The sequence below is a fragment of the Pteropus medius genome, unplaced genomic scaffold, assembly GCF_902729225.1.
Source record: "Pteropus medius unplaced genomic scaffold, Ma_sr-lr_union100, whole genome shotgun sequence".
In the NCBI taxonomy this organism is placed as follows: domain Eukaryota; kingdom Metazoa; phylum Chordata; class Mammalia; order Chiroptera; family Pteropodidae; genus Pteropus; species Pteropus medius.
Genome location: NW_024340849.1, coordinates 16,266,852 through 16,292,656, shown reverse-complemented (window position 1 = coordinate 16,292,656; position 25,805 = coordinate 16,266,852). Strand labels below are relative to the sequence as shown.

At 37.0% G+C, this 25,805-nt stretch overlaps 1 protein-coding gene and 1 pseudogene across 1 annotated transcript in view; both read left to right on the top strand.

The window, feature by feature from the left end:
• Positions 1-25,805, top strand: part of DCC (DCC netrin 1 receptor) — a 983,855-nt gene that overhangs the window by 593,185 nt on the left and 364,865 nt on the right. Inside the window, exons 6-7 of the mRNA XM_039841340.1 lie at positions 4,027-4,181; positions 6,709-6,829. Coding sequence (XP_039697274.1) covers positions 4,027-4,181; positions 6,709-6,829 — 276 coding nt within the window. The remainder of the gene's footprint in view (positions 1-4,026; positions 4,182-6,708; positions 6,830-25,805) is intronic.
• LOC120589871 (uncharacterized) lies at positions 21,085-21,203 on the top strand (annotated as a pseudogene).

Genomic DNA, 25,805 nt, shown 5'->3' with positions numbered 1-25,805 from the left:
CATCTTCTTGGAGACTCCCTACACTTCTTGGGCTTGTATTTCTATTTCCTTTGCCACGTTGGGAAGTTTTTTGTCATTATTTCTTCAAATAGGTTTTTAATTCCTTGTTCTCTCTCTTCTCCTTCTGGTACCCCTATGAAGTAAATGTTGGTATGTTTGGTGTTGTCCCAGAGACCCTTTAAACTATCCTCTTTTTTTTAGATTTTTTTTTCTTTTTGCTAGTATAATTGGGCGTTTTTTGCTAACTTATTTTCTAAATCGCTGATTCGATCCTCTGCTTTGTCTAATCTAGCCTTGATTTCCTTGAATGTATTCATCATTTCAGTTATTGTATTATTTATTTCTCACTGGTTCTTTTTTATGTTTTCTATCTCCATTTTAGTTTTCTATCTCTTTGTTAAAGTTCTCACTGAGCTCACCCACTTGTCCCCTAAGTTCATTGACCATCATTATAACCAGTATTTTGAACTCTGCATCTGGTAGATTGCTTGTCTACATTTTGTTTAGTTCATTTTCTGAAGCTTTTTTCTCTTCTTTCATTTGGGACATGTTCGTTTGTCCCATTTTGGCCATCTTTCTTTGTTTGTTTCTATGTATTAAGGAGGGCTTCTGGTCTTAGTAGAGTGGCCTTATGTAGTAAGTGTCCTGTGGGGCCCAGTGGCACAGTCTCTCTGGTCACCTGAGCTGGGTGCTCCAGGTACATTCCTTGTACAGACTACGTGGGCCCCTTACTGTTGTAGTTGAGCCTTGTTGGCTGTTTACACATCAGTGGGAGAAACTGACCCACAGGCTGAGTGGTCATGAGGACTGGCCAGTATATAGTGGAGGAGTTGTTTTGCAGAGACTGACCCTATGAAACAGTATTCACTTTAGCAGGACTCTGGTGCCTTCCCAGTCTGCCTTTTGGGTATGTCATCCTCATATACAGCCCCGGGTGGTGCTCTGTCTTGGTTAAAGCTGATCAGTGGGTGTGCTGGCCTCAGAGCCACCTGGAAGGGGCCCTAACCCTGGCCAAGTTTAGCAGCAGTCTGTGCCCTTCCCAGGGTCACCAAGCAATATGCAGATGACCACCACTCACACTGGGCTTGGAGGTGCCCTGAGAGACCAACCTATGAACTGAGGCCAGCTGCCACCAGTGCCAGGCTTAGGGCTATTCAGTAAGTGGTACAGGGCATGTGGAGAGCAGATGCTGCTTGTTTGGGTTTTGTGGACCTTTGAGAGATTTTAGGAAAGTCTGCTGCATGAGTGAAGACCGGCCATTTGTATGGAAAAGCCACTGGACGTGGCTTGGGTGATCCATGGGGTGGGGCATCAGGGAATCACCAGGGATGGGCAGCTAGTGTTAGCTACATTGATGGAGTTCAGATATGGCAGCCACCTGTGTCTTCATGCTAGATAGAGGGCAGGAGTCTCAACGAAGAGACAATGGATTCTGCCAGCACTTCTGTCTGGGTAAAAGCTGCTCCTCCAGCCCTCACCCTGAAGCCAGGCAACTCGCTTCCTCCCTGTGTTTCCCTGGTGCTTTTTGAGCAGCTATCCCAGTGCTGCAGCTCAGAACGAGTGGGTCCATCAGTGAGTAAGTTTGCATGTGAACCCTTTAAGAGAAACGTCTGTGACTCCAGCCACCCTCTGTCTCACTCAGCCACAATCCCCTCTGGTTTTCACAGCCAGAAGTTGTTGTTCTCTCCTTCATTCTGCAACCCTGGGCTGGGACCCCTCACTTTTCCAGGGGAAGCTTCATAGCCAAGATATCCCTCCTGATTTTTAACCACCACAGTCGAGTGTGGGACCAGGCCATTCTGCATCTCCACTCCTCACATCAGTCCTGGGGTGGTTTCTGTATATCCTCCATTGTTGGACTTCTGTTCAGCTAAACTTCAGATGATTCGCAGTAATGGTCGTTCTATAGTTTAGTTGTTCTTCTGATGTGGTTGTGAGAGGTGGCAATCACAGCATTTACCTACTCCATTACCTTGACTAGAAGTCTCAACAACATGGTGATTTTTTTTTTTAATCAATTCTCATTTTAAAAAAAAAAAGTGTAGCTCACTGCCGATGTTAATTTAACATCATGCATAGGAATGCTATGTTTTCTAGGATTTTACATTTTCAGCAATCAAGAATTACTACATTTTGTAAATGGAAATATCACTACTCTACTAAAAACAGAAAGCAATAAATATAATGATGTCATTTGTTTCCAAAGAATATCAGTATAGTAGAGTGATACGAAAATAATAAGAAAAGCGAGATGTTTCATGGCCACATTTGGGGTTAAGGTTAGGACTGTAATCCATGAGTTCTCTTAGGGTAAATGTGGCAGCTGCAAGCACTGCCAGCAAGTGTTCTTGGGGCTAATTGGGAAATGGGTTAATGGCTTGAATTGCTTATCTTCATTATTTCTGAGGGTCTGGGAATGGTACTGAGTTATCCTACCACTGGAATTTTCAAGCAGTAAAAGAGATGGTTATTACATGGTAGTTCAGAATGTAGACAGGAGAGTCAGCCCATCTTGCTCCACAGTCGACAGCTGTATGATTTAGAGAAAGTTCCTTAAACACCTTGTATGTTAGTTTCTTTGTTTGTAAAATGGGAATTATAGAGCCTGCCTCAGAAAACTGTGCATATAATAAATTATGTGTGGTCAGCTCTCAATAAATATTGGCTATTGGCTAGTAAATGAACACTTGATCAAAATATATGATAAAATTGAGAACAAAAGCCAAACGAGACAACATATATTTGCTCAGAGGCATTCAATAAATAGTTCTGTTGTCTTTCAGAGCATTGTCAGTGAATTTGGCAAAGGAATAAAACAGTCTCATACTAATATTATTATCAATTATAAATAAATAATTTTAGCCCAGTATACAATGGGGGCATGTTCTCTTTAAAAAAAGCTCTCAGATATATTCTTTTTCATGTCTTTAGTCAGTGAATATCAATGCATCCCAGCTAAGTCATCTAAATCAATTTTCCACTGTGAAAGACTAGAGAATTTAAAAGTTGTTTAGTACTAGAGACCCAAATTTAGTTGAAAATCAGGAAAATAAGAAAGGGGTGAGAGAGAGAAGTGGAGGTACTCAAAGGAGCAAAAGTGAGTACTCCCTTACTCATTGAACGTAATAGCAACAGTGACAAAAAATACCATCTACTCAAAATGCATATCTGTGTCGTATGTAAAAAGGATATAAAAGTTGCTCCTTTACTGTGAATTTAACCTGGGTCTCAGGCAATATAAATATTCAAATCTGACATCACTTTAAGATTCCTAGGCAGAGTTTTGAGGGACCAAGCCTGGGAGATTCATTAGCAAAGGTGTGTTATATTATATTTATAATTTTGCTTTCAATTGCAAATTTTTTGTCATAGAGTAACTATAGTATTATGGTAATTACGACATTAAATTAAATTAGTATATCACATTCAGTGCTGAGAAAATAATAATACAGTATAGTAATACACTACAATAGATGATTGCTAAGACAATAGCAATGTGTCCACAGTAAAGATGACAGTCATTTTTTTGTGCTCTACCACCACAGCCAGTTTCAATGGGGAATGAGTTCATCACATTAAATAAATCCTTATGAAACTCTAGAATTACAGGTATCCTAAGCTTTCTTATCTTATACTGTGGTTTGTCTCAGTCTTTCAGCCTCCCTTTACTTTATCAGCATAATTTTCATAGTTTTATGTGCATTTCGATGTCTTTAAGTAGCTCGATTGGATACAAATAATTGGATATTCAGAATGTTTATTTATTATGTATAATATTTTTCCCCAAAAGTGTTGTTTTTTTTTTTCTTCTCGTGGCAAAACACCATTAACTCCAACTATTTAATTGTGTTTGTGGGAGAAAATAGATGTGTTCTACAGTAGTTCCTATATAATAAAGTAAGGGTTTATAGGAATTATTTGAATTACAAATACTTTCTATCCCAGAGCAGTCTTTCTAATTCAGCGAAGACCTTAACATGCAAGTTCATGTCTCCACCCACTCACTTTTTTTTTCTGTCTTTACAGTTCCTCCATGGTTTTTAAATCATCCTTCCAACCTCTATGCCTATGAAAGCATGGATATTGAGTTTGAATGTGCAGTCTCTGGAAAGCCTGTGCCCACTGTGAATTGGATGAAGAATGGAGACGTGGTCATTCCTAGTGATTATTTTCAGATAGTGGTAATTATCTTTTTTCATATTAGCTTTACAATCCCATTTATTGTTTCCTATATTTTCAGTTGTTTTTCTTTCCTGGGAAGAAGTTTTCTGTTGGGAGTTTTTATGACACGTTAAGAAAATTATTCTAATAAAGCAAGTGATTGTCTAGACTTAGCATTTTTGAGCTGAAAAAGAGTAGTCCAGCCCTCTTGTTTTATAAACAAGTTTTATACAAAGAAAAAATAGAGGACCTAAGACTGTCTTCCCAAGTATACCTATTGCTGGTTCTCGGGAGAACAGAGTTTAAAACCTAACTCTAGACTATATGAAGCCAGGAATCTGTTACTTCTGTGACTTTTACTTCTTATAATAAGGTTTCTTCAAGATGTGCTACTTATGATTATGGTTATCTTATTTGATCATACAGACAGTTTTTCTTTGCTACCTTTCCAGGTAGGGCCGGCTGATCTTACATTAGCAATAGAAAAGGGCAGTGGTAATGGTGATAATGACGGTGGTAGTGGCAGTGGTAGAGAAGCCACAGGAACCCAGAGTTAACATTGCTTTGTAATTTTGAACGATGGAAAGAATTAAAGCCAAGAACAATATGTCTTGTAGTTACTATTAATAGTTTCAGTAAACTTTCTGTCCCTATCCTTGTGGGGGAAAATAGAGATAATGGTATTTTATTCACTGTGTTGTTGTCCAAGTACATTGTGAATGCTCAATTTGTGTCATAATTTGTTATTGCTGTTACCAGCAGAATACTTTGCTCACTTGAGAACACACTATGAAAACTCTCTTTTAGGTGTAAGTTAGCATTGGAGGTTCTGAGTTCACATACACGGACATATGAGAAATACGAAAGGCACTTTCCAGATATCAAAGGTCTTCGCAGTTAAAGGAGATTTTAGGTCCACGACTTATGCTTGAGATGCAGATGTTACCTTGTAAATGAAGAGTGGTTTTCTAAACCAGGTCTCCCCACAGAATGGGACTAGAGCCGAGGTGCCCTGCAGGTTTAGGCACCAGCCCTCTCCAGAGACTTACACTGGCTCTCAGTGGCGCATTCTTCTTCCATGATCATTCAACTTTTAGAAACGTTTATAATCTCTTTGTGCATGTGTTATGTCATACGATAAGAGCTCTTAAGGGATAAACCCATAAAACATATCTTTATCACTTTTATCACCACTGACCATTTTTCACTCTTAGTTGCATTTATTTAATTGGTTAGGAATAGAGTAAGAAAGGGGAAAAATTTACCTTTTGAATGCCACATCAATCCATTAGTTTAAGTGCAACGCTATTTCCACTACCACTGAATTAAAAATGACCTGCCATGGGGCAACTTGTTGTATGTGCTGAAAATATATGCCACTTGCACATAAAGGAGATTGTTGAGTGCCCTTAAGGACACGTGATAAAATGTAACATTTATGTTTTTCTACAGTTTGAATAATCTTTCTCCCTGCATGAATCACTACAGCCAACCTATTTAAATGTTTCTTTACTTAAGGTGAAAAGAAAATGTATGGTATGAGTTGTATTTGCATTAAATTGTGCTTAAAAATATTTCCCTAGTAGTTCTAGTAATTTTAGAGCCATTGTCGTCACACGTGAAACACTTAGCACAAATAGTAACTTATATGAGAATTGTTAATTAGAAGTTAGTCAGCTTTCTCTAAGAATTTTACATCAGCTGAGAATTGACTATAAGACACTAAAAACAATTAAGAATTCCCCATGAGGTAATATTTATCTCTTAATGACTTCAGGGGAAGTGATTTAACACGTCTCACTTATTCAACTAATTCTTAGACTAATATCGAAGATAAACTGAGTTAGTATAATTAAATGCTATCTCCAGATTATTTTATCATCCATCCTTGAAAAAGATGGTAGCTCAATTTATATAGAATAGGAGTTAACGTTGCTGTATTTAATTTATGGATTACTGAAGGTGAAACATTTGGCCATGTAATAAGATGACATGGGTATCAAATATCAGTCATACCCCCCACCCCACCAAGTCGTCAAAAGAGTAAAAGGATTTTCAGACATTTCTTCTTGATAAACATTTGCAGAAAATATCCAGCCTATATTTCTAGTCCTTTAAAAGCTGCAAAGATCGGTGTTTTTGTTTCTTTTTGTGTTTTTTATTTTTTTCCTCTAGCAGCTGCTGACTTGAGCTGCCTACGATAACAGGTAAAAGGATGAGATTTTTTTGTTGTTAACCTTTATTCTTTCGTACCTAATAGAAGAGTTTTCTGTTTACTGCTCATTTAGAAATTGAAGATGATGTATATTTTTGTGATATATTTTTCATTGCAGAAGTAGTTTAAGTTGATGTGCATGGATTTAGTGGAGTATCAGGAATCTCTGAAATCTCCCAGGTGACATAGGACCTGTCTTTGAGGCTGGGGATCTTCATGGCCTCCCTTTTTGTTTTTTCTGTGAAGTTTTATTAAAATGTGTTTGTGTTTATTTTATCACTTTGAGTCTTTTGCTTTTTAAAATATCTCACCTTGCTTTTTCTTCTCCCTAGGGAGGAAGCAACTTACGAATCCTTGGAGTAGTAAAGTCAGATGAAGGCTTTTATCAATGTGTGGCTGAAAATGAGGCTGGAAATGCCCAGAGCAGTGCACAGCTTATTGTCCCAAAGCCCGGTAAGTTGAGAGCAGCTTTGCCCTCGTGCCTGTAGTTATGATCATTCAGGCTACATTTGTAAAATCCGTATTCTTTTTCCTGTCTCTCAAAGTCAGTTTGAAAATATTTGGTTATCTTTTTAATCTAGGTGTACATTTGTGTATTGGCATATTCTTTTTATATACATTCTTTATATATATGATATCTCCATTCAACAAGATACAGTCATCATGAACAGTAAGTGCTTCTGGTCAAATTTTCAGTCTTTTTTAAAGCAAGAACTGAAACATTATTTATATTAAAATACTTTAAAATATTAATACCTTCTATGAAAAATTTTCATATTATCTATTGATTGATTAGAGACCAATTTTCTTCTTGACACAACTCACTTTTGTCTTAATCTTTCCTGGCAGTGGGTTTAATAGAAAGTAGCTGAAATATAGAAGGCATTGTCTTTCTTTGGCTTTCTATCATTTAAGTGGCTATCAAGGCCTTATAATTTGTGCATCTCTAACCAATTATCTGAAGACTCTCAGACTCTTCTAATGCTTAGGATGATGACTTTCTCTTTTCTTCCCGATTGAAATGAAAAAAAAAAAAACAAAAAAAAACCAAACAAACATAGAGCCACAGTCCCAGATGAGTAAAGGAACTAAAGGAAGGATCTAGGAATTAAAAGGGACAATTAACCCTTGTTCAAGATCACCGATTTCTCTGATGGGCTTCTTTTCTCCCCATTTAATGTGCTATAAGTATTAGAGCAGCTTCATTTGTGTGACCGAGCACACTGTGCTCTGCAGAAACAGTCATGGATAAGTAGGAGAAAAGGAGGCTCTAAACTCAGGGTCTCTGATGTGAGCCCTGTGCCTCATCTCATTAGCGCTGACAATAGGGCCACATTTATGCTAATACTGGCTGCTACTCAAGTCACAAGAACAAGGGAATTCTAGTTACCATTGATTTTCAGCTGATGCCCTAAAGCTGAGGAAAATGTGAGATAAGCAATCCCGTATTTCTAAAGAGAGGTATGAAATATGTTCTCTTAGGATTTGTTGGCACTGACCAAACAGGCCAAGTGGTCCGCTCCTGTGGTTGCCCATAGGGATGTGGGTTTGTCTGAAGTGCTGCAAGTCATAGAATTGGAGGTTGTCATGGTGTTTTCTTTCCCCCATGTGTCAAATTTGGAGACACTAAAAAAACCCCTTGAACAGATTGTGTGTGTGTGTGTGTGCGTGTGTGTGTGCGTGCATGTGTGCATGTATGTGCATGCGTGCATGTGTGCATGCATGTACATGCATGTTTACTAGAGATTACTTGCAAAAATGGGAAATGGCAACTTATTCTGACTGAAAGGTGTCTGGAGCCACCTACAATGCCAAGAGGAGAAAGCGGAAGGTAACTGTGAGAAAAAGCTCACAGTTCACCTTTGTCCACCTTTGGGAAGAACAAAGATATGAGTTTCATGTGAAGAAAGCAAGGCTGAAGTTACCTTGAAAGGATGTTGACCAAGAGGTCCTTCCTGCTGAGCCTACTCCAACCAAAACACTAGGTAGAGGTTTGGTGCCCAGGGTGGAGCCGAACTGGGGAGCTGGTGCCTGAGGTGAGCCAGACTGTGCTTTGCTTGCTTCAGGGAAGGGTCTAGTGAGAAGACCCCTAAGGTGGAGGGGTCTCTGAAGAACCCATAGAGCTACCCCACAAAACAGAGGCAGGCAGGTGCCTTCCGTGACTGTGGACTGAGAGCACAAACTGAGGAAAACAGCTTTCGTCTCTTTACTCAAAATCCATCCTCTCCTCCCTGACCCTGGAGAAGCCCTAAGCAGAGAGGCAAAAATAGATCCGGGAGAATGAAAAATTAGGAGATGGATAGTCCCACAGCCCCATGCCCATTTTTGGTCTCAGCCCTACTCTGGGACATGAGAGAAAACTTTAAAATGAACATTAGGTTGTTAATGTTTGATTTAGATCTCATTGGTGTGTGTGTGTGTATCTGTGTGTGTGTCTGTGTGTGTGTCTCTGTGTGTGTGTGTGTCTGTGTGTGTGTCTGTGTGTGTGTTTGTGTGTGTGTATGTGTGTGTGTATATTGACATTGTGTCTGTGTGTGTGTCCACACGTGTGTATTATTGTGTGTGTGTGTGTGTGTATCCCTCAAGCTACTATCAGGAGTAGGAAATAGACCTGACAGCTTGTGTTGGAAAGTGGCTGATAGGAGAAAATAAACTTTTAAAAATAATATTTCAGTAGTTCATCTTATTCAATAAAGCAATTATTGATATTCAGCTTCACTTGCGCCAGGAAGCTCTGATTCCAGCAGGCCCCCCTTTTTAGTGTTATCTCGAATTGCACTTGGGCGCTGACTCATTTGGTCAGTGTGGCTGTAAAAGAGCAAGGCTGCCCTAGGCAGAGACATCATTTACCTCCCAGCTAGAGCAAGCCTTAGAGAATCCTGATAACTTATTCTTCTCCCATCTAGATGGGAGAATGTCATCAGTAGAATCTACACTCTTGGTCAGTGTTTATTGTAGTTGGCACTAGATTAGAATGAAAGTGAAAGAAAATGAGAACAAAAATCTGAAAGCGTGACAGGACACCATTGTGACCGTCTCACATTTGCCCCCCTTATAAATGATGGATTGCTTTTTCCTGGCTATTTAATTGGGTCTTCAAATAATGCCTCTTCAATTCCTCAGAGATACAGTGTAGGCTGCATGCACAGATGGCACAGAAGCCAGCCCTAATGTAAATTCAGCAGTGAGGCTGACCGTGGTAGGAAGAACATAGCCCTCTCTGTTTAAGTTTCAACGATAAATGGCCACCATATAGTTCGAGGCACATCGTGGGCCCACATTACCCAGCTGCTCAGCTTTGGCCTTTCCACAGCCTTGCTGCTGAGGCTAAGTTACTCTTGGCAACCATCACAATTTGCTTCTCACTGAAGCACACACAATTGGCCCGTTCGAGCCAGTGTCCATTGTCAGTGGGTATTTACATAAGCCTAATGAAGTTTCAACATAGTCTATTATATAGAGTTAGCTATTCCTTCTTTAGCAATTAGCAACTTATGAACTAAATATAATCTATTAAATAAAATTGAGTTAATGACTTATTTTTCTCTTTAGAAAATAAGTTTGGGAAAAATATTGAAATGTGTGTGCACTGTCACATGTGAAATATGTACCTGGTTTCCTCTTCCTCTTGATAAAGATCAAGATCAATAGCATTTTTTAAAAAGTCATTGTATTATAGGAAGTTCTATCGGTAATGGTATATATCTAACATTGTTAACAACATACACACAGTTCCAGACTGCTGCCTGTCTCTCTATGTATACCTAATAAACACACACGCATGCACGCACACATGCGCACACACAACGACTTCCTACACACTGAATAAGACTTTCATATACATCAAAAATACTTAGCTGTGTTTCGTAAGTGCTGGTGAATAGACGTCAAAATGATTTATATCACTTGTTTTGTCTATTAATCTCTTCTAAGAGCCGAGGAAATGTTTTATTGTTGTTATTGTTTATTTCTTTTATTTATTTTCGTGCAAGGAACCATTGGTTAAGATGTCCCCTTTCCAAATAAAAAAGATTAACTTTCACTCCAAGGCCACCAATCAGTGAATAGCCCAGTCAAAAAAGTGTCAAGAATCAATCAATGCATTCGTTGTCACAAGAATAAGAAGTTTTAGCAGCCAAATGCGCAAACAGGTAAGCAATAAGTTAGGATCCGGTTGGCATAGCAAATGCTGATGAATCGATTACCTTTGAGTCACCATACAGTAAACTAGAGTTAGGATGTGTAGTAATTAAATTAAGAAGACTTCAGTAGCTGGGGAAAAAAATTAGCAATTATCTGGTGCTGAGGAGCTGGAGGAGAGTAAGGAGTAAGGGAGATAGATATAAGATATCCGTCATCTGAGTTAGCTCTCCTGGTTCCAGCTGCTGGGTAGCATTCAGTTTTTTGGCATGGGTCTACAGTGGGAGATAACTGGAAATATTCTGGGTAACTAGAATAAAGTTTCTATGGGAAGAAATAATGTATTCTTCATAGTCATATGCATAAAAAGGCTATATAGTTACAAATGAATAAATTCTGTTCTAAATATTTCTTAACTGTAGATTTGTTTGGTCAAGATACCATATCATGCCTTCAGTAGAGTAAATAAATATGTGTCTTCTGTTAATAGTGAATATTTTCTAATGCTTGTATTTTTTTTAATTTTCCCCAAAGTTGCAACAAAATAGAGTCTCTAAATATAAGAGCGGAAATATGTTGATTAGGCATTTAGAAAAATGTGAGCTGTTGTCAATGACCTGTCTTCCCCTGGAAAAGATTACAGATTAAAAATGCTGTTGAATTTTAAGTATTTTATTAAGGCAGTATATCATATAACTTAAAGTTAGCAATAGTATTTAAGTCTGGACATGAACATTAAAGAATAAAATCAGAAGCCCTTTGGATCTGTTTTTGGTAGCTTGTTCCCTATCGATATGAGAAGAATACCTCAAAATCCAAATGGACAAGGGGATTATTTGTATGCACACCCATGTAATTGTATATTAACTGCAACTAATTATAGTGTTTCTTCCTAAACATTGACTTTTAACATAGTAACTTCAGTGGAATTGTGTGAAGCAATGGAAAATTGTACAATTAGTCTTAACACTTCAAGATCTGTTAAAATTTAATTTGTCAGTGTAATAACACTTAAGCAACTATAAAAGAGAGTTTGTAGCTAAAGCTAAAGGGACGTACTTCTTAATCTGATACCAGTCACTGGTGGCCAATTAAGTTGAATTTTTGTCTCTTAATAGGAGAAGGATTACTATGATATAGACACTCAATTGTATTTAGTGTGGGATTAAATTGTTCCTGGAGCTCTGTAAATAATTTAGAAGAGCCAATTCCCTGTACTAGACAATTATATTGATGGACCGAACTGTAAAATGAGTCATCAGACTCTTTCCACACACAAACTGAGATGTTCATTGAAGCTACAAAAATTCTCTTTAGAGTTCCACTATTGAGTCTAAATGAATAAAAATGCAACTTAATATTTTTGAAACATATTTCCAATGTGGTGATATTATAGCTCATAAGTTTTCCAAGAACATTTTCCCTTAGTAATTAACTGTAGCTAATAGGATACAAAACCAATTTCTTCAAAGGTAGTTATTAACTTCACTATATATGGCTATGAATTTATTCAATCTACTGAAAAATTATTTTTGCTTTTCAAGGTAAAGAGAAAAAAATAAGAGAACAGTAGTCTATGCTGTTTTATTTTCTACCCCAAAGTCTCCTTTCCCTTAGAGAAATGTTGACACTCAAACTAATACTTTCCCTGAGGGGTCAATGATGGCCCAAGTTTGGCATAAATCAGTCATTTGATCTTTTGCCATATAATTTTTATCTAGTATATGGGATGTGCACACATCTCATCTCTATATATCTCTCTAGTTTACCTATAGAGTTTTAAAAATATGTTGTAATATGGGATATATTTATGAACAAAATCTTAGACAATATCACTTACCTTTTCGAAGTCTCCATTTCCTCAGCTATAAAATACAGTAGATAATTTTCTCAAAGATTTAAAGCAATATATGTATGTAAAAAGGGATTTGTAGAATGTAATTGCTACATAAATGTTAGCTATTATAAAGTCTTCCATTGTTTTGTTTGGTCTCAAGAAAAATAGGGATTTATTGGAATGGATGCTACGATAGCTTTCTTCTAGCATATTTTTCCATCCTCCAAGAAAAAAAAAAGTAAACAAATATTTCAATGACAGTGCCCATCAAAGTTTAAGATTTTAGCCCTGAGGACAGGTTAAAGGAAAGGTCTGTTTCAAAATGGCTGCTAGTGTAAAGGTTTGCAAGGTTTACAGTATCATTTTAATGACTTGCTCATTCCAGTTTTATTTCAGCTGAGGTTTCTCAGCAAATAAAGGCTTGTCATTCACCTTTCCTTTGTTCAGCATGTCCATCATGTAGGAAGCTAGCTAGCTCAGTACTAATAAAAATATGGTGGACTTTGAAATTAGAAATGAATTCTACAGCAATATGAAATATCCTGAGACCAGTGATAACTATAAATCCATACATTATGAAAGTCTTGATAGATTCATAAATATTGATCACAACAGACTTTGGTGGTAAACATACACAAAGAGTATTATTCTATCTTTTTAAAAAAAATTCTGTAGTTGAGAAATGGAAAACAAAAACCTTGTTTTATACTGAACCCAATGATTGAGCTCTTGTTATATTTCTAGCTTTTACCTACAAATCACCTTTTGATAATAAGTGTCTATGTACACACACACACACTTCACACACACACAAATATATTTTTTCTGATATATTATTAATAGAGAATTTTAAGGTATCAATGTATTATTTAGGATGAGGTACATATAATTTAATAGCAAAAATTACAGGATAATTTTTAATCGATTATCAAAGTGATAATATTAACATTGATAGAACTACAATCATGCCACTAGTGTGCACAGTCTGAAGAAATGAATTATAGTTCAGTCACAACAAAGGCCTCAGATTATCCCATGGGAAGCTTTGAAGCTGGGATAGCTCCTCAAGCTACTCTGCCCCTAGAGATGTGACCTTGAGTGAGGTGATTCTCTTTAGCTGAGGGCAATTACTGGAGATGGAGCCACCAGCCACTGTCACGCCCTCCAGCTGGAGGGATGAGTACTGCAGTCCTGAATGGGAGTTCTGGATGGAACATCACTCTAACCACTGTAGTCTTTCGCTTGTGGAACTCAACTCTGTTTGCTTCATGTAGTACATTTTAGAAATAACTATATCAGCAAACAAGTTGATCTTATTCCCTGCGGGGGGAAAGGATGGATAATGGGATGAGCTACAACCATCACCAGTATAGCTGCAACCAATCTTAAAGCTGGAACTGATACTCATTGTTGCCCTTCTCCTACGTTTTATGGATTCCTCTCACCCTAAGCTAGCATCTTGCTGATCTATGTGGCTGATCAGTGGGATGACTGTAACTCCTATCCCTTTGCAGGTCATAAAAACCATGTTAGTTTCATTTATAATCAAAATTGGGGAAGAGAGTACCGAGAGATGCTCTGGTAGATCACCTGGGTGCCAATCATAGTCTTCCTTGTTTCCCAGCGTCTCCTGATGACCTGTGTAACCCTTCTTGCTTTGCATGCTGGTATTTTGGCATAAGAAGCTGGAAATGCCCAGGCAGCAGCGATAGCACAGTGTTCAATCATAGAAGCATTTCTCTTCTGAGAACTAGGACTCCTAAGTCCACAGAGCCTGGAGTTGCAGGAATAAGAAACACAGATTCACCAACTGGTCGCAGGGAGTGATGATAAGCAGGACCACACCTACTTCAACCTCTTGTATCCATTTACTCTACCTATTGGGGACATGACACCATATACTAGTCATTGATTTTGCGTATATACTGTACCCTAGACAAAGATACTCTATCCTTTTTTTTAGGATATTATCTGTAATCTTTCCTTAATCACACCTCCAAGAGACTATCCTTATGTTGTATCAAATCAGCAGCTTTTCAGTGGTTGGTACGTGATCGAATTACTGGATCCCATGGTCATATATTTATACCCACACCTCATTTGCTATAAAGTGAGTTAATCTTTTGCAGTGTTATGTAGGATCGCATGGTGGTGCCTCAGATCCTTTATGAGCTCTGAGAGAGTACTATGGGCTGAAAGTAGAAAAGGCGGAATACGTATATATTCCAATCAAGAGGAAGTTCTGCCCTTTCCAGATTGGAAGGAATCCAGTATAAACAACATGCTGCCAAGAGATGAGTTGTTCTCCTCAAGAAATAGTGTTTGATTGGTTGCTCAGCCATTGTCTCTGTTGCTAGTAGATCAGCTGTGTGGCGGTAGCACTAGCTGCTGGCGAGCAGCAGCAGCTGTGCTGAATCTGAGCCCATGCTGTTGGGCACTGCATAGGTTCCATCCCTGCTGCAGGAGCCTCTTCATTCATACACCTTTTGTGTCACCACTGGAGCCTGGCTGACATCAACTGCCTGTGTTGTTCCATCTAATTGTTTGGCGCCTCTTTCAAGGAGGATATAATTAATTGTTTTGAAATGTTCTTTCCCTGACTGTTTTGTTTTCAGCTTGAAGTGAAAAGCTTCAGGTCACAAAAATAGGTTAGAAAAAGGAAAGTCTCTCTTTCATATAAAGTATTTTCTCATAGGTCTTTAGCCTATAATCAGTCCATAAAGAACATAATAATTAGTTAATAAGCCTAAATAACTAGTGTGTACTCTGCATAGCTGTCTTTGTTATCTTGTGTTGACAAATATCCACCAAGAATCTATAGATCTATAGATGATCTTAATTTTCCCTGACAATATTGACAAAACATGTTTCTTTATTTAGATGGTATCTGAGTTTGATATATTATAAACATAAGAAAATTCACCTAAAATGAAAAATAACCCATCCTTACAATAAACACACATCATTATAACGTAAGAAAAGTCAAATAGGAAAGCCAGTTTCTCATATTTCCTTGTATTTTTTCCGTGCCATTTCCTATTTAAAGATCTTCCTGATAATCCGATAAAATATTCTTTAGTTCTGAAATATGTCAACTGAGTATATGTATATGAAAATGTACAGAAGTAGGATAAACTATTTTGAATAGAGAAGAATGATTCTCTAAATGATTTTCTCCTAAGAATATGGCAATTATTCGGAAGAAGAAAGAAATAAAAATGCAACATAGCTTATCTTATATCCTTCTCTTGCCTTGTCATCTTGCTTTCAGGAACAGAAAGAGGCATGAGATAACAGAATCAGTGGCCCAGGCATAAGCCTTTGGATCTCATGATTCCAAGTCCAGTTTCTGACATATAGACCACCCGCTTTCTTTTCATGTGTGAGCCTCAGTTCTCATTACTTATTATGAGCCTTTGAGCCCAATTCTGATCAGATGTTTTAGGTCTTTAACACACCAGCCTAGAAGTGGTAACCATGCCCGTGGGTAAATTCAACTGAGCGAAGTGGTAAATACCTTTTACTTTCCATATCAAGAACAATAACAATGATAAAACCTCATACCAAGTAGTTAGTTGCACATAAAGCAGTATCCTAGAAGAGGATAATTTCTGAATGCAGATGCTGCGTGGTTACTCAAGCTGCTAGTCTAATAAGGAAGTTTGGAACAGAACAAATCATTACCATAAGTCCCAGGAGTATGTAAATATAGAATAGGGAGGGAACACATGGAGGCTTAAGCAGATCTTCCTATGAAAGTCAGAGGAATTTATCACTGAGGATGTGACATCTGAGCAGAGATGGACTTCAAAGTATGAATATGATTTTGCTAAGCTGTCCAGAAGGGCAAAGAAATGGCTGGTAGGGGAAATGTTACACCCAAAGCCTAGGAAAACAGCACAGAAGCAGAAGTATATGTTCAGAGAAGTATGTGTGGTTCAGGAAGACAGAAGAGAGATGCAGGAGCTGGATCACAGAATATCTTTTAGAGTGTGCAAAGAAAATTGGACTTTTTGTCTAGGCTATGTGAGATCTCAATGGCTCTTTTATAAAAGATAGATGTGTTCCTATTGGTGATTTTAAAAGATAAGTCTGAAAGCAGTGTAGATGATAGCTGGGTTTACAGTAGCAGGATAAGGGACTGAAAATAGCAAAACTAATTGGCAAGATGTATCAGCAATAGGCTGGAAAGAGAATAAGGCCATCTACCACAGTACATAGATTAGAGCAGGTAGGTGAGAAGGTCTTCAAAATGTGGAGATTGCCGTTATGTAAAGATGGGTGAAAGACCTGGGATGATTCCTAGATTATTGAGTTAACTGAATAGACGGTAAAGCCATTACTTTCAAAAGGTAGAAGACCAGGAAAAATTATTAAAGTGCATCTTAACATAAAGAACCTGGCTTGTGAGCTCATGGAGGGTTTCTGGCCTTTGCATTTCAAGAGTTTAGTAAAAGGTCTAACAGAGACCGATTCGAACAACTCATTCGAAGGCCTGAAACCTGAAAGGCGAGTACTTTGTTTTACAAGTTAATTGATAATGCTGAGTGTAAACTATGATATAGTAAAAGATGAAGCAAAGGAGGTAAATATTTAAAAGATCCCACAACATATAAGTGAATAATTTATCATTAATAACATTAATAGTCTGAAAAGCAATGTTCTGTTGTGTGTATTTGATAAATCAGAGACGGAAGGATGGATGCAGAATATTTTGCAGTATTTCCAGAGGGAAATAATTATGGTCTGAACTGAGTGCAACTCTGTTTATGGAGAGAAAGATAAATTCAAACAATAATATGGAAGAAGAAATGGCTAATAGTTTGCATTTGAATTGAAAAGGAGCTTTTGATACTGACTGGGAATCCTGTAAATTATTGGCATCTCGGATGGTAATGAAAAGCTTAAGGGAGAAGATGACAGGGCCTTATTATTCATCCTAAGTTCCTTGATAATATAAGTGAATCGTTCTGTTACTGCTGAGATGATTCCTCCTTGCTGGACATATTTTACCCAGCTCTGAGGAAGGGACTCATTGTACTGCCATCTTGGAATAATGAGTTAAAGGGTTTTGCATTAACATAAGATAACCACCAAGTACTGTCACTGCCAGGACCAGAACATGCGATTTGATTAGCCCATAACTATCAGAAAGGTAAAAGTGGTCACTTTTTTTTTCTTCTCTCTCCTTTTTGTCTCTCCTTCTTTCTGTGGCAGACACAGATTAGAATCGAGAAATAAATTAGAAGTAGAAGGACTAACTTTGGCTCTTTGCTACCTAGAAAAATAATCTATTTAATTTACCCTGGCTATCTTGCCGCAGTGTTAAATATAGACTAAATAATTTAATATGAGTTTACGTAATGAGTTCACAAACACATTTTGCAGAGTACGCTTGCTTTGATAGGTAAACATCTGCTTACTGTCTATGGCTCAAATAGCACACCTATATGTGGACTCATTTTGATGTGATGAACAGATTGTCTTTAAAAATGCTAAGAATTCTAGTCTGTGATCATTTTACCACCCCAATATTTTAAAAACCTGGAATGATAAACAAAACAAAATAAAACAATGATTTAGAATCTCCAGCTGTCTCCTAGGAAAGCAGTCTCTGTAGGGTAGGAATGCTAATACCTTATCTTTGAGTGACAGGATTAAAAAGAAAGACCTCCACTTTCTCTTTTCCCTTGTCCAAGAAAGTCCTATCCACCTTATTTAAACATTAATTATTTAGCTTGAACCGTATGCAGCTAATTTTCAGAGTAAAATTCCGTGCAAGTTTGCCGATGAATCAATCCAGAGAGGTTTGTCTCCTCAGCAGGCCCCACCTTCCCTATCCCTGATGGCCACATTTGATATAATTGTAACTGGTGACTGGATGGCAACAATAGTGTCAGCCAATCATTCCAGGAATGGCTACTAAGATTTGTAATTATAATGTCCTTTATTCCAATTTAAATTCAACAATGTCTTCACATTACTATTCTCTCTCTTGAAACATGGAAATTTGGGGGTTGGGGGTGTTGAGAATGGTTAAGAGACAGGGTTTTACCTTCATGAAATCTGTGCTTTCTCACAGTCAATTCCATTTCTCTAAGGCACCGTAGAGAGTGAGGTCAGCTATCAGGAATGGTAATTTACAATCTAAGAGTGCTTAATGTAAAATCTGTCCTTGTCAAAGGAGAAGCTTTGGTCCCCATGCAGCAGTAATGGGAATTTTATTTCAGCATAAGATTCATTGGGGGCTTTCAATTGTATTCTTTAAACTACCCTATCCTTATCAATTTATGCAATGTACAGGTCTTACGGGTCTTTAACTTCGTTCAACTTTTAAAATAGAAAGCCCTAAATGTAGTAATTAGTCTCATCCACATCTAACAATATGTAAACTAACCTCTTAAACTGGCTCCAAACATAACAACAATTGTTCCACAGGTATGACTGAATTTAGCTTTATTATCCATTTTCCCTGGTGATTAAAATGTAACTCTCCAAAGAGACCTTTTTCCCTAACAGACTTTCTCTTTCACTGTACCCATTTAATATTCTAACATTACTTTCCTTAATTTCCACTTTGAAATACAACAGAGCTTTGCCTAACATGGCTTTAAAAAAATCATGGTTGAGGAATATAATAATTTAGAGGAAAAACTGGATCAGGTAGCCCATAATTAAAATAAAAATATGAGTTTTATAACTGTTTTTGTTCACTAAGAAATCACTGCAGCATGCTAAATAAAGGCAATATTAATGCCATTGTGAATTAGTAATAATGGATATTTTGCTTTAACTCTATCAGCCCTTGTTTGTTAAAAACCTTTATGGATGTCTCACCCTTGTAGTTTTTATGTGATAGGTATAAAAATGTTTGTTTTGCTTCAGAAAATGCATATCCCAACTTTATTGTCACTGGTTTCTGGTCTGGGATTAGTTAACTAGCAATATCTGGCTTCTTTGTCCTGCCTCACTGAGTCTCCATTCTCTTTTTCCTAATTTATCCTATTCGTATCTGCTTTGTGGATCCCTAAATTCTACACATCACTGGACTGTACAACTACCTACCCCTGTAACACTGGACCACTCCTTCCTATATAACAGATTCTGCTTGAGAGCAAATCTAAGATCCTTTTCACCTTTACTTTTTCTTTAATTAACCTCTCCAAGGCATCATTGATAAAAACAAAAACAAAACAAAACCCATCATCATCATCACATTTGATTTCCTCTGCTATGTTTTCACACATATCCTATCCTCGGGCCTAAGTTCCTTTATGTTTTCCAATTATCCTAAATAGGAGTGACAGTTAGTGTTCTGGAGAGAGCAGTGGAGAAGATATACATGTAGAATTTTATATATTATTAACTCAAGTGATGTCAGATAACTGAGTCAAGTTGGTAAATACTTGATTTCTGATTCGTGAAACCCTCAATGCCTGAAGCATAGCACAGGTGTGGTTTGGATGACATGAGCACTGACTCTATTTGGGGTCACCTTTTCCTGATGTTTATAATACTTTCAAGAATACTAGAACCTAAGGCATTTATAAGACCCCCTTTTTTGCTGACTATTTTAGATTCATCCATGGAACATTTTGCATTCTGAAAAGATTACTGACTCAAATTTCTTATACATAACTAGCAAGATTCTTTGTACAGTAGTTTTTAGAACAACCACGTTTTAACTTTCTTTGCATTTCAAAATAAATTTTAATACATATACCAAGAATGTATAATAATATGCTGCTATTTAGAGAGAATCTTGTGTAAAATCTAGCTTTTTGTTCATATGTACATAGAGATGTTAAAAATTTTGGAGTAATCGTGTCAGTAGACAGATTGTCCACTATGTTTCCAAATCTTTGAGGCTTTGCGGGGGCGGGGAGAGGGGAGTGAATGGCTCTAGTGACAGAAGCAGAAATTATTGTGTACAGTGTTTTTCAGTGGCAGAGGCATCTGCATATCAAAGGGTGAACATGAATGTGGTGGATGTTCTGTTCAGTCAGCCTGGAACAACATTTCTCAGGATTTCCTTCCTGCATGGTGCTAGCTTAGTGTGACCTAAAGAAAAATTCCATATAAGACTTGGCAAGTGGATGTAAAGGAGTAGCCATACTTCTTTATGTCTTGCGGGGTTGTTGCAGGACACAAGTTGCTACTCATCTGCTGACTCAACTGTTGGCACAAGATGGTAGCCCGGCCAATAGTACCTCCTGGTCCCCCCGAATCTCTCCTTCAGCTTCTCCATCTCATGGGCTAGGTGTGTGTTGAGGTCTGTAATTGAGACAGTGAGAAGTTGACATAGATTCCAGCCTGTCCTCGTGGGTTCTATCTAAGCTTTGTAGATTTCATCTTTTTTTCACTTTCTGCAGTTCTCATCCATCTTTCCTTCCCAACTCCTACCCCTGATTTCAGACTTAGTGACCAGATTTAGAAAGAATAGCCTTACATAAACCATATAACCATTGCTCACAACTGCAATTTTATTATTATTATTATTGTTATTATTATTATTATTTTTACAACTATAATTTTAAATCCTGTAATCAATTTTGCCTCTTCCTCCACCCCATGATGCTAATGCTCACATCAAACCCTGACTGATATAAGGGAGAAATGGTAGAGGCAGTAAAAATGGCCAAGTAGTTTTGGAAATGGATTAAGAACTACTGAAGATGCTTTTGCCCATTTCTAAGACATACCCTAACAATATTTACTTTTAAAAAAATTAGTCTACAGTCGTGTCACCCTGAACATACCCGATCTCATCTGATCTTGGAAGGTAAGCAGAGTCGGGCCTGGTTAGTACTTGGATGGGAGATCACTTAGGAATACCAGGTGTTGTAGGCATAATAAAAACAAAATTAAAAACTCTAAAAATTCTCATTTACTAAAGTTATAAGCCCTAAATTGTGAGTTTGAATATACAGGGGTCCCAGAAGGAAATGAAGAATGTACTTAATTCAGAAAAGATTTAATAAAGGAACAATTAACAAAAGTATAGGCAGAATGTCTGAAAAACACATAAGATAGTACAGTACTGAGGGTTGTTAATAGTGGAGCTGTCATCCTTTGGCTCAAAGGGGAGATTTTGCAGAGCAATTACTAGAATTGGAAAAACAGAGATTCTTACAAGGATACTTTGGAAAATGTTGTAAGTTGTCGTAGAGGGAAGCAGCTAGCCTAAGAGAAACCTGAGTGGAGACAGGTAGGATTGGTACCTCAGATCCACACTCCTTATTCAGATTCCTGTCATTGCTCAACAATGGGTGTACTCAAAGAAAGCCAAAGGTAAAGGAAGCCTCTTAATATAACCTGAGATATTTGAGAGGGCAGCTATTCAGAGACAGGATGGAGAAGAGTGCAGCCTGCATCTGCATGAAAAGAAAACACATCCAGCACAGGTTCTTAACTAATTTTCACGAGCTTTTTCTTTTTATTTGAGATTTGAGAAAGGAAGAATAGACAGGAAGTCACAGATACACAGAATAGTGCCCTGACCCTCTGAAGATGTACACATCCTAATCCTTACATTCTTTGAATATATTATGTTACCTTGCAAAGGGGAATTAAGGCTGATAATAAGTTGATCTTAACATAGGGAGATTATCCTGGATTCTCTAAGCGGGCCCAGTATAATTACAAAAGTCCTTAAAAGTAGAAAAGGGAGGCAGAAGAAAAGGTCAGAGTGACCTGATATGAGAAAGTCTTGACTCGTAATTCCTCGCTTTGAAGATGGAAGAAAAGTCCCACAAGCCAAGAAATGTGGGTGAACCACCTCTACAAGCTGAAGAGAGATGGATTCATCTTTTGAGTTTCCAGAGAGCAACACGGTCCTGCCAATGCCCTGATATAACACAGTGAGAGCCAAGATGGCTTTCTAGCCTCCAGAACTATAAAATGACAAATATGTGTTGTTTTAAGTGACTCAATTTGTGGTAATATGCTACAGCAACAGCAGAACAAGAAATCATTTGAATTCAATTTCTGCAATTAATTTTGCCTCTAAATTCTGATCACCTTGGGTAATCCCTATAGAAGTTGTACAACATTGAGCAAATAGTGATTTTATGTTAATATGTAGGCGTTCCTTGCTGCCAAAGAACTCCGTCTTGATATTTCATAAGAAAAGTTATGGAACTATGAGAATGGGAGATCCCTTTATAGTTTTTTACTCTAAATAGGAAGAAAATTCCTTCCAAGGAGTTGAAAACGTCACATATCACTGAGGTACTCAGAGAACAGGAGGAAATAGTTCCCACAGAAAGGAAACAAAATTGAGACATCATATTAGGCAGACAGGAGCTCTTGTGTTCAGCAATTTTTCCCCTGGAATTAATAAATAAAGACCAAGGATTATAATAAAGATCTGGAGCACGAATTTAGCCCCAGCTAGGTAACATAGAAGAATCCAATTGTATGAAGGAAAACCAATCCCAAACTGAGATTTTTTTTAAAAGTTAAATATTTAAGGGTCTTCACAAATTCCTTAGTAAAGACTCATATCAGAGCCAAGCCCTGGTCCTCATTATTCCTATGTATTAGAAACTGGAGTAAACAATGCCAAATTCTCATTAAGATTTGTAGGTTAAATAAGCTCCCCTAATCATCTAGTCACCTTCTTAAACATTTACCTTAAAGACTCTACAGGGTATTGTTATAATGAGTTTCCTGGATTCTTTAAACCCTACCTAATCAGCATAGTCAAATTCTGCTGTCAGGAGTAGAGAAACCAGTAAAAATTTATCTTAGAACATTCGATGTTACCAGATTGACTTCTCCTCAATTGAGCATTCATTCCTTTTAGATAAAACAGAAATATGAAGCTAACTTTTTAGATGGGAAGGTGTAAGAATGACCACAGCTCTCTCTAGAACCACCTTGTTCTGATGCTGGTCCTCAAGCTTATACAGTGCAGAGTTATTCATTTTTAGCTCTTTGTCATAGTAGTCCTCCTTTAAAAAATAATCTTTTATGGACTCAATCATGATGAAACTACAAACAGAATTGGTCATTCAAGAAGAATAAAGTGAGCACTTAATTGTTTTATACAAAATCCAAATCTCTGCCACCTTGGTTTCCAGTGGCATTTCTCATGTCATTGCTACCTAGCATTTCCTGACGCTATCGTCATTTTCAGCAAGGACTTCCTATTATTTTGCATTATATTTAAATGGGTGAACAAATTAATAATCATATAGCTCTCATTTTAAATATTGAAAAAGATTAGCCAGCAATGACTATTAACCCTTGACTAATTTCTGATGCTTGATAACACAAATGTGCTTGAATAGGGAGCCCCATCGAGCTGCATATCATTTATAATAAACATGACCGAACACTCCTAATGTCAGCTACTGTGACTAGCTTAGTCATTAGTTTTATAAAGCAACACAGCGCTCGTAATCACGTAATTTTAAATAATTCTCCTCCCTCTCATACCCCTGCTATTTTTCCATGTCTTCTTTGGAAAATGGGAGAAGAAAACATGTGAGCCGTGATCAGATAGGAAAACATCAAATTTGCCATTTTTGGTACCTTCCACTGCTCCAATAAACTAAGGCTTTTTTTTTTTTTTTTAAATATCCAGGGCTATACATTGCTTTCATGGTCCAGAGGCAGTTTTGCCTTTGTAGGTCCCTTTCTCCATAAAAAAAATATTAAGAATTATATCTTATAATTATGTTGGTATAAAGACTAATATAATCCAGGGTAGATTATCTTCATTTTTTTCCTGCTGATTAAAAAAAAACAAAACACCTTCCTAAGTTCCTAAAAGTCCCATGGGCCCTCAGCCTGGTGCCTCCTGTGCCCACTGGTTAAAATCAGCTCTGTTACAGCCACACAATGATTATACTTTTAGTAAATTGGGTCTAAGTTTCTAAGTGCTTTGAAGCCTTTTAGCACATAAGACAATTAATCAATTGTTTCATTATCACAACTATTAACACAACTAGTAACTATCATATTATTTAATAAGTCATTTTTATTTTAAAATCGTTTTTGTGTCTGGTATATTCTGTAAGGTTGTAACAATTAATTTTTTAATCAATTGAATTATTCATTTTCATTTACTGTATTATTACCATGAAGGAATTGAATCTTTATTTTATATCAATTTCCAATTCAAATAGCATTTAACATTTAAGCTTTGAGAATCTTTGACCTCTAATTTCTTACTACTCCCCTCCTACTGTTGGCACACTCTTTTGTCCTAGGGCTCATGTTCTGACACATACACTCAAATTTATGAAAGGTGTTAAAAATTTAGAAAATCTTTTTCCAACAAAAATGATTATTTCTAACTGACCTGTGATGTCAGAATATTAATATTTCTGTTTTTTCTTTAACACGAGGACTTTAAGAAAATATTCTTAATATCTCTTTAGAGGCAAATAGTTATCTACATTATTTAAGTAGTAAAGAGAACTCTAAATACCAGTTTATTCAGCTAGTGATGCTCTTACTATTTGATAGTTAAAACTACTCTTTCAGCATGCTAGATATTGACTCAATACTATGTGTTATGTACCAGTGCTTCCTGATGCTAAGAATATCCTAACCAGTTCAACCAAGTTACTAAGCTTAATGATTTTTCATGGTTTATCTAGGATGTCTTAGAGTTTAGGAAAATTTGGGGGTAAATTCTGGTGGCATACTAACTCCACAGTTAGTTTACAGCCTTGTGCAATAGACCATATGTGTACTGTGGTCATTCTATTCACAGCACCTGTGTCAACTGAGTCCTAATGGAGTGTTAGCAGTTGGTTCAGAATTCCAACATCAGTTTCACATTCTGAAGCAGTAATTCATTCCTCGAGGGAGTCAATCTGAGCAGAAGTTGAGGCCCCAACTATCTACAGCATGTGAATATGAGAGGGAAAGTATATCTTAGCAGATACATGTAAGTTGGAAAATGTAAATCAAAGACTTCCAGTAAATTTAATGTTCAATGTACTTAGAACTTATATAGCCATTATAGACCCAAGCAGCTTCCACTAGCTTTTAATCTCTCTAAAACACTGAGAGAATGATAATGTCCAAGAAAGTAACGTTTAAAAAAATCACTTTGGCCCTTCAAAAAAAATCTTGTGTCTCTTTTAATTAATTCCTAGGTAGCTAGATAGATAGATGATAGATAGATGATAGATGTCTTTAAAATTTAGTGAATTCTAAATACCATTGACTAACAAAACTCTATGGGACTGAAATATTCACTGATTTCTCACTTTAGACTTTCAACTCTATGGACTTTCTTTAACTCTTATGAGAACTTTGAAAATTCTGGGAGATTTAGTACAATGGTAGATAGATAACTATAGAATATAATTTTCGTTATTCATAGACTCATGCTGATAATCAAAGTGATCTCTTAGACTTCAGAATTTAAAAAAGTTGTTAATGTTGATCTTAACAGAATACATTTTTAAAGTTTTAAAAAAATTATTTGTC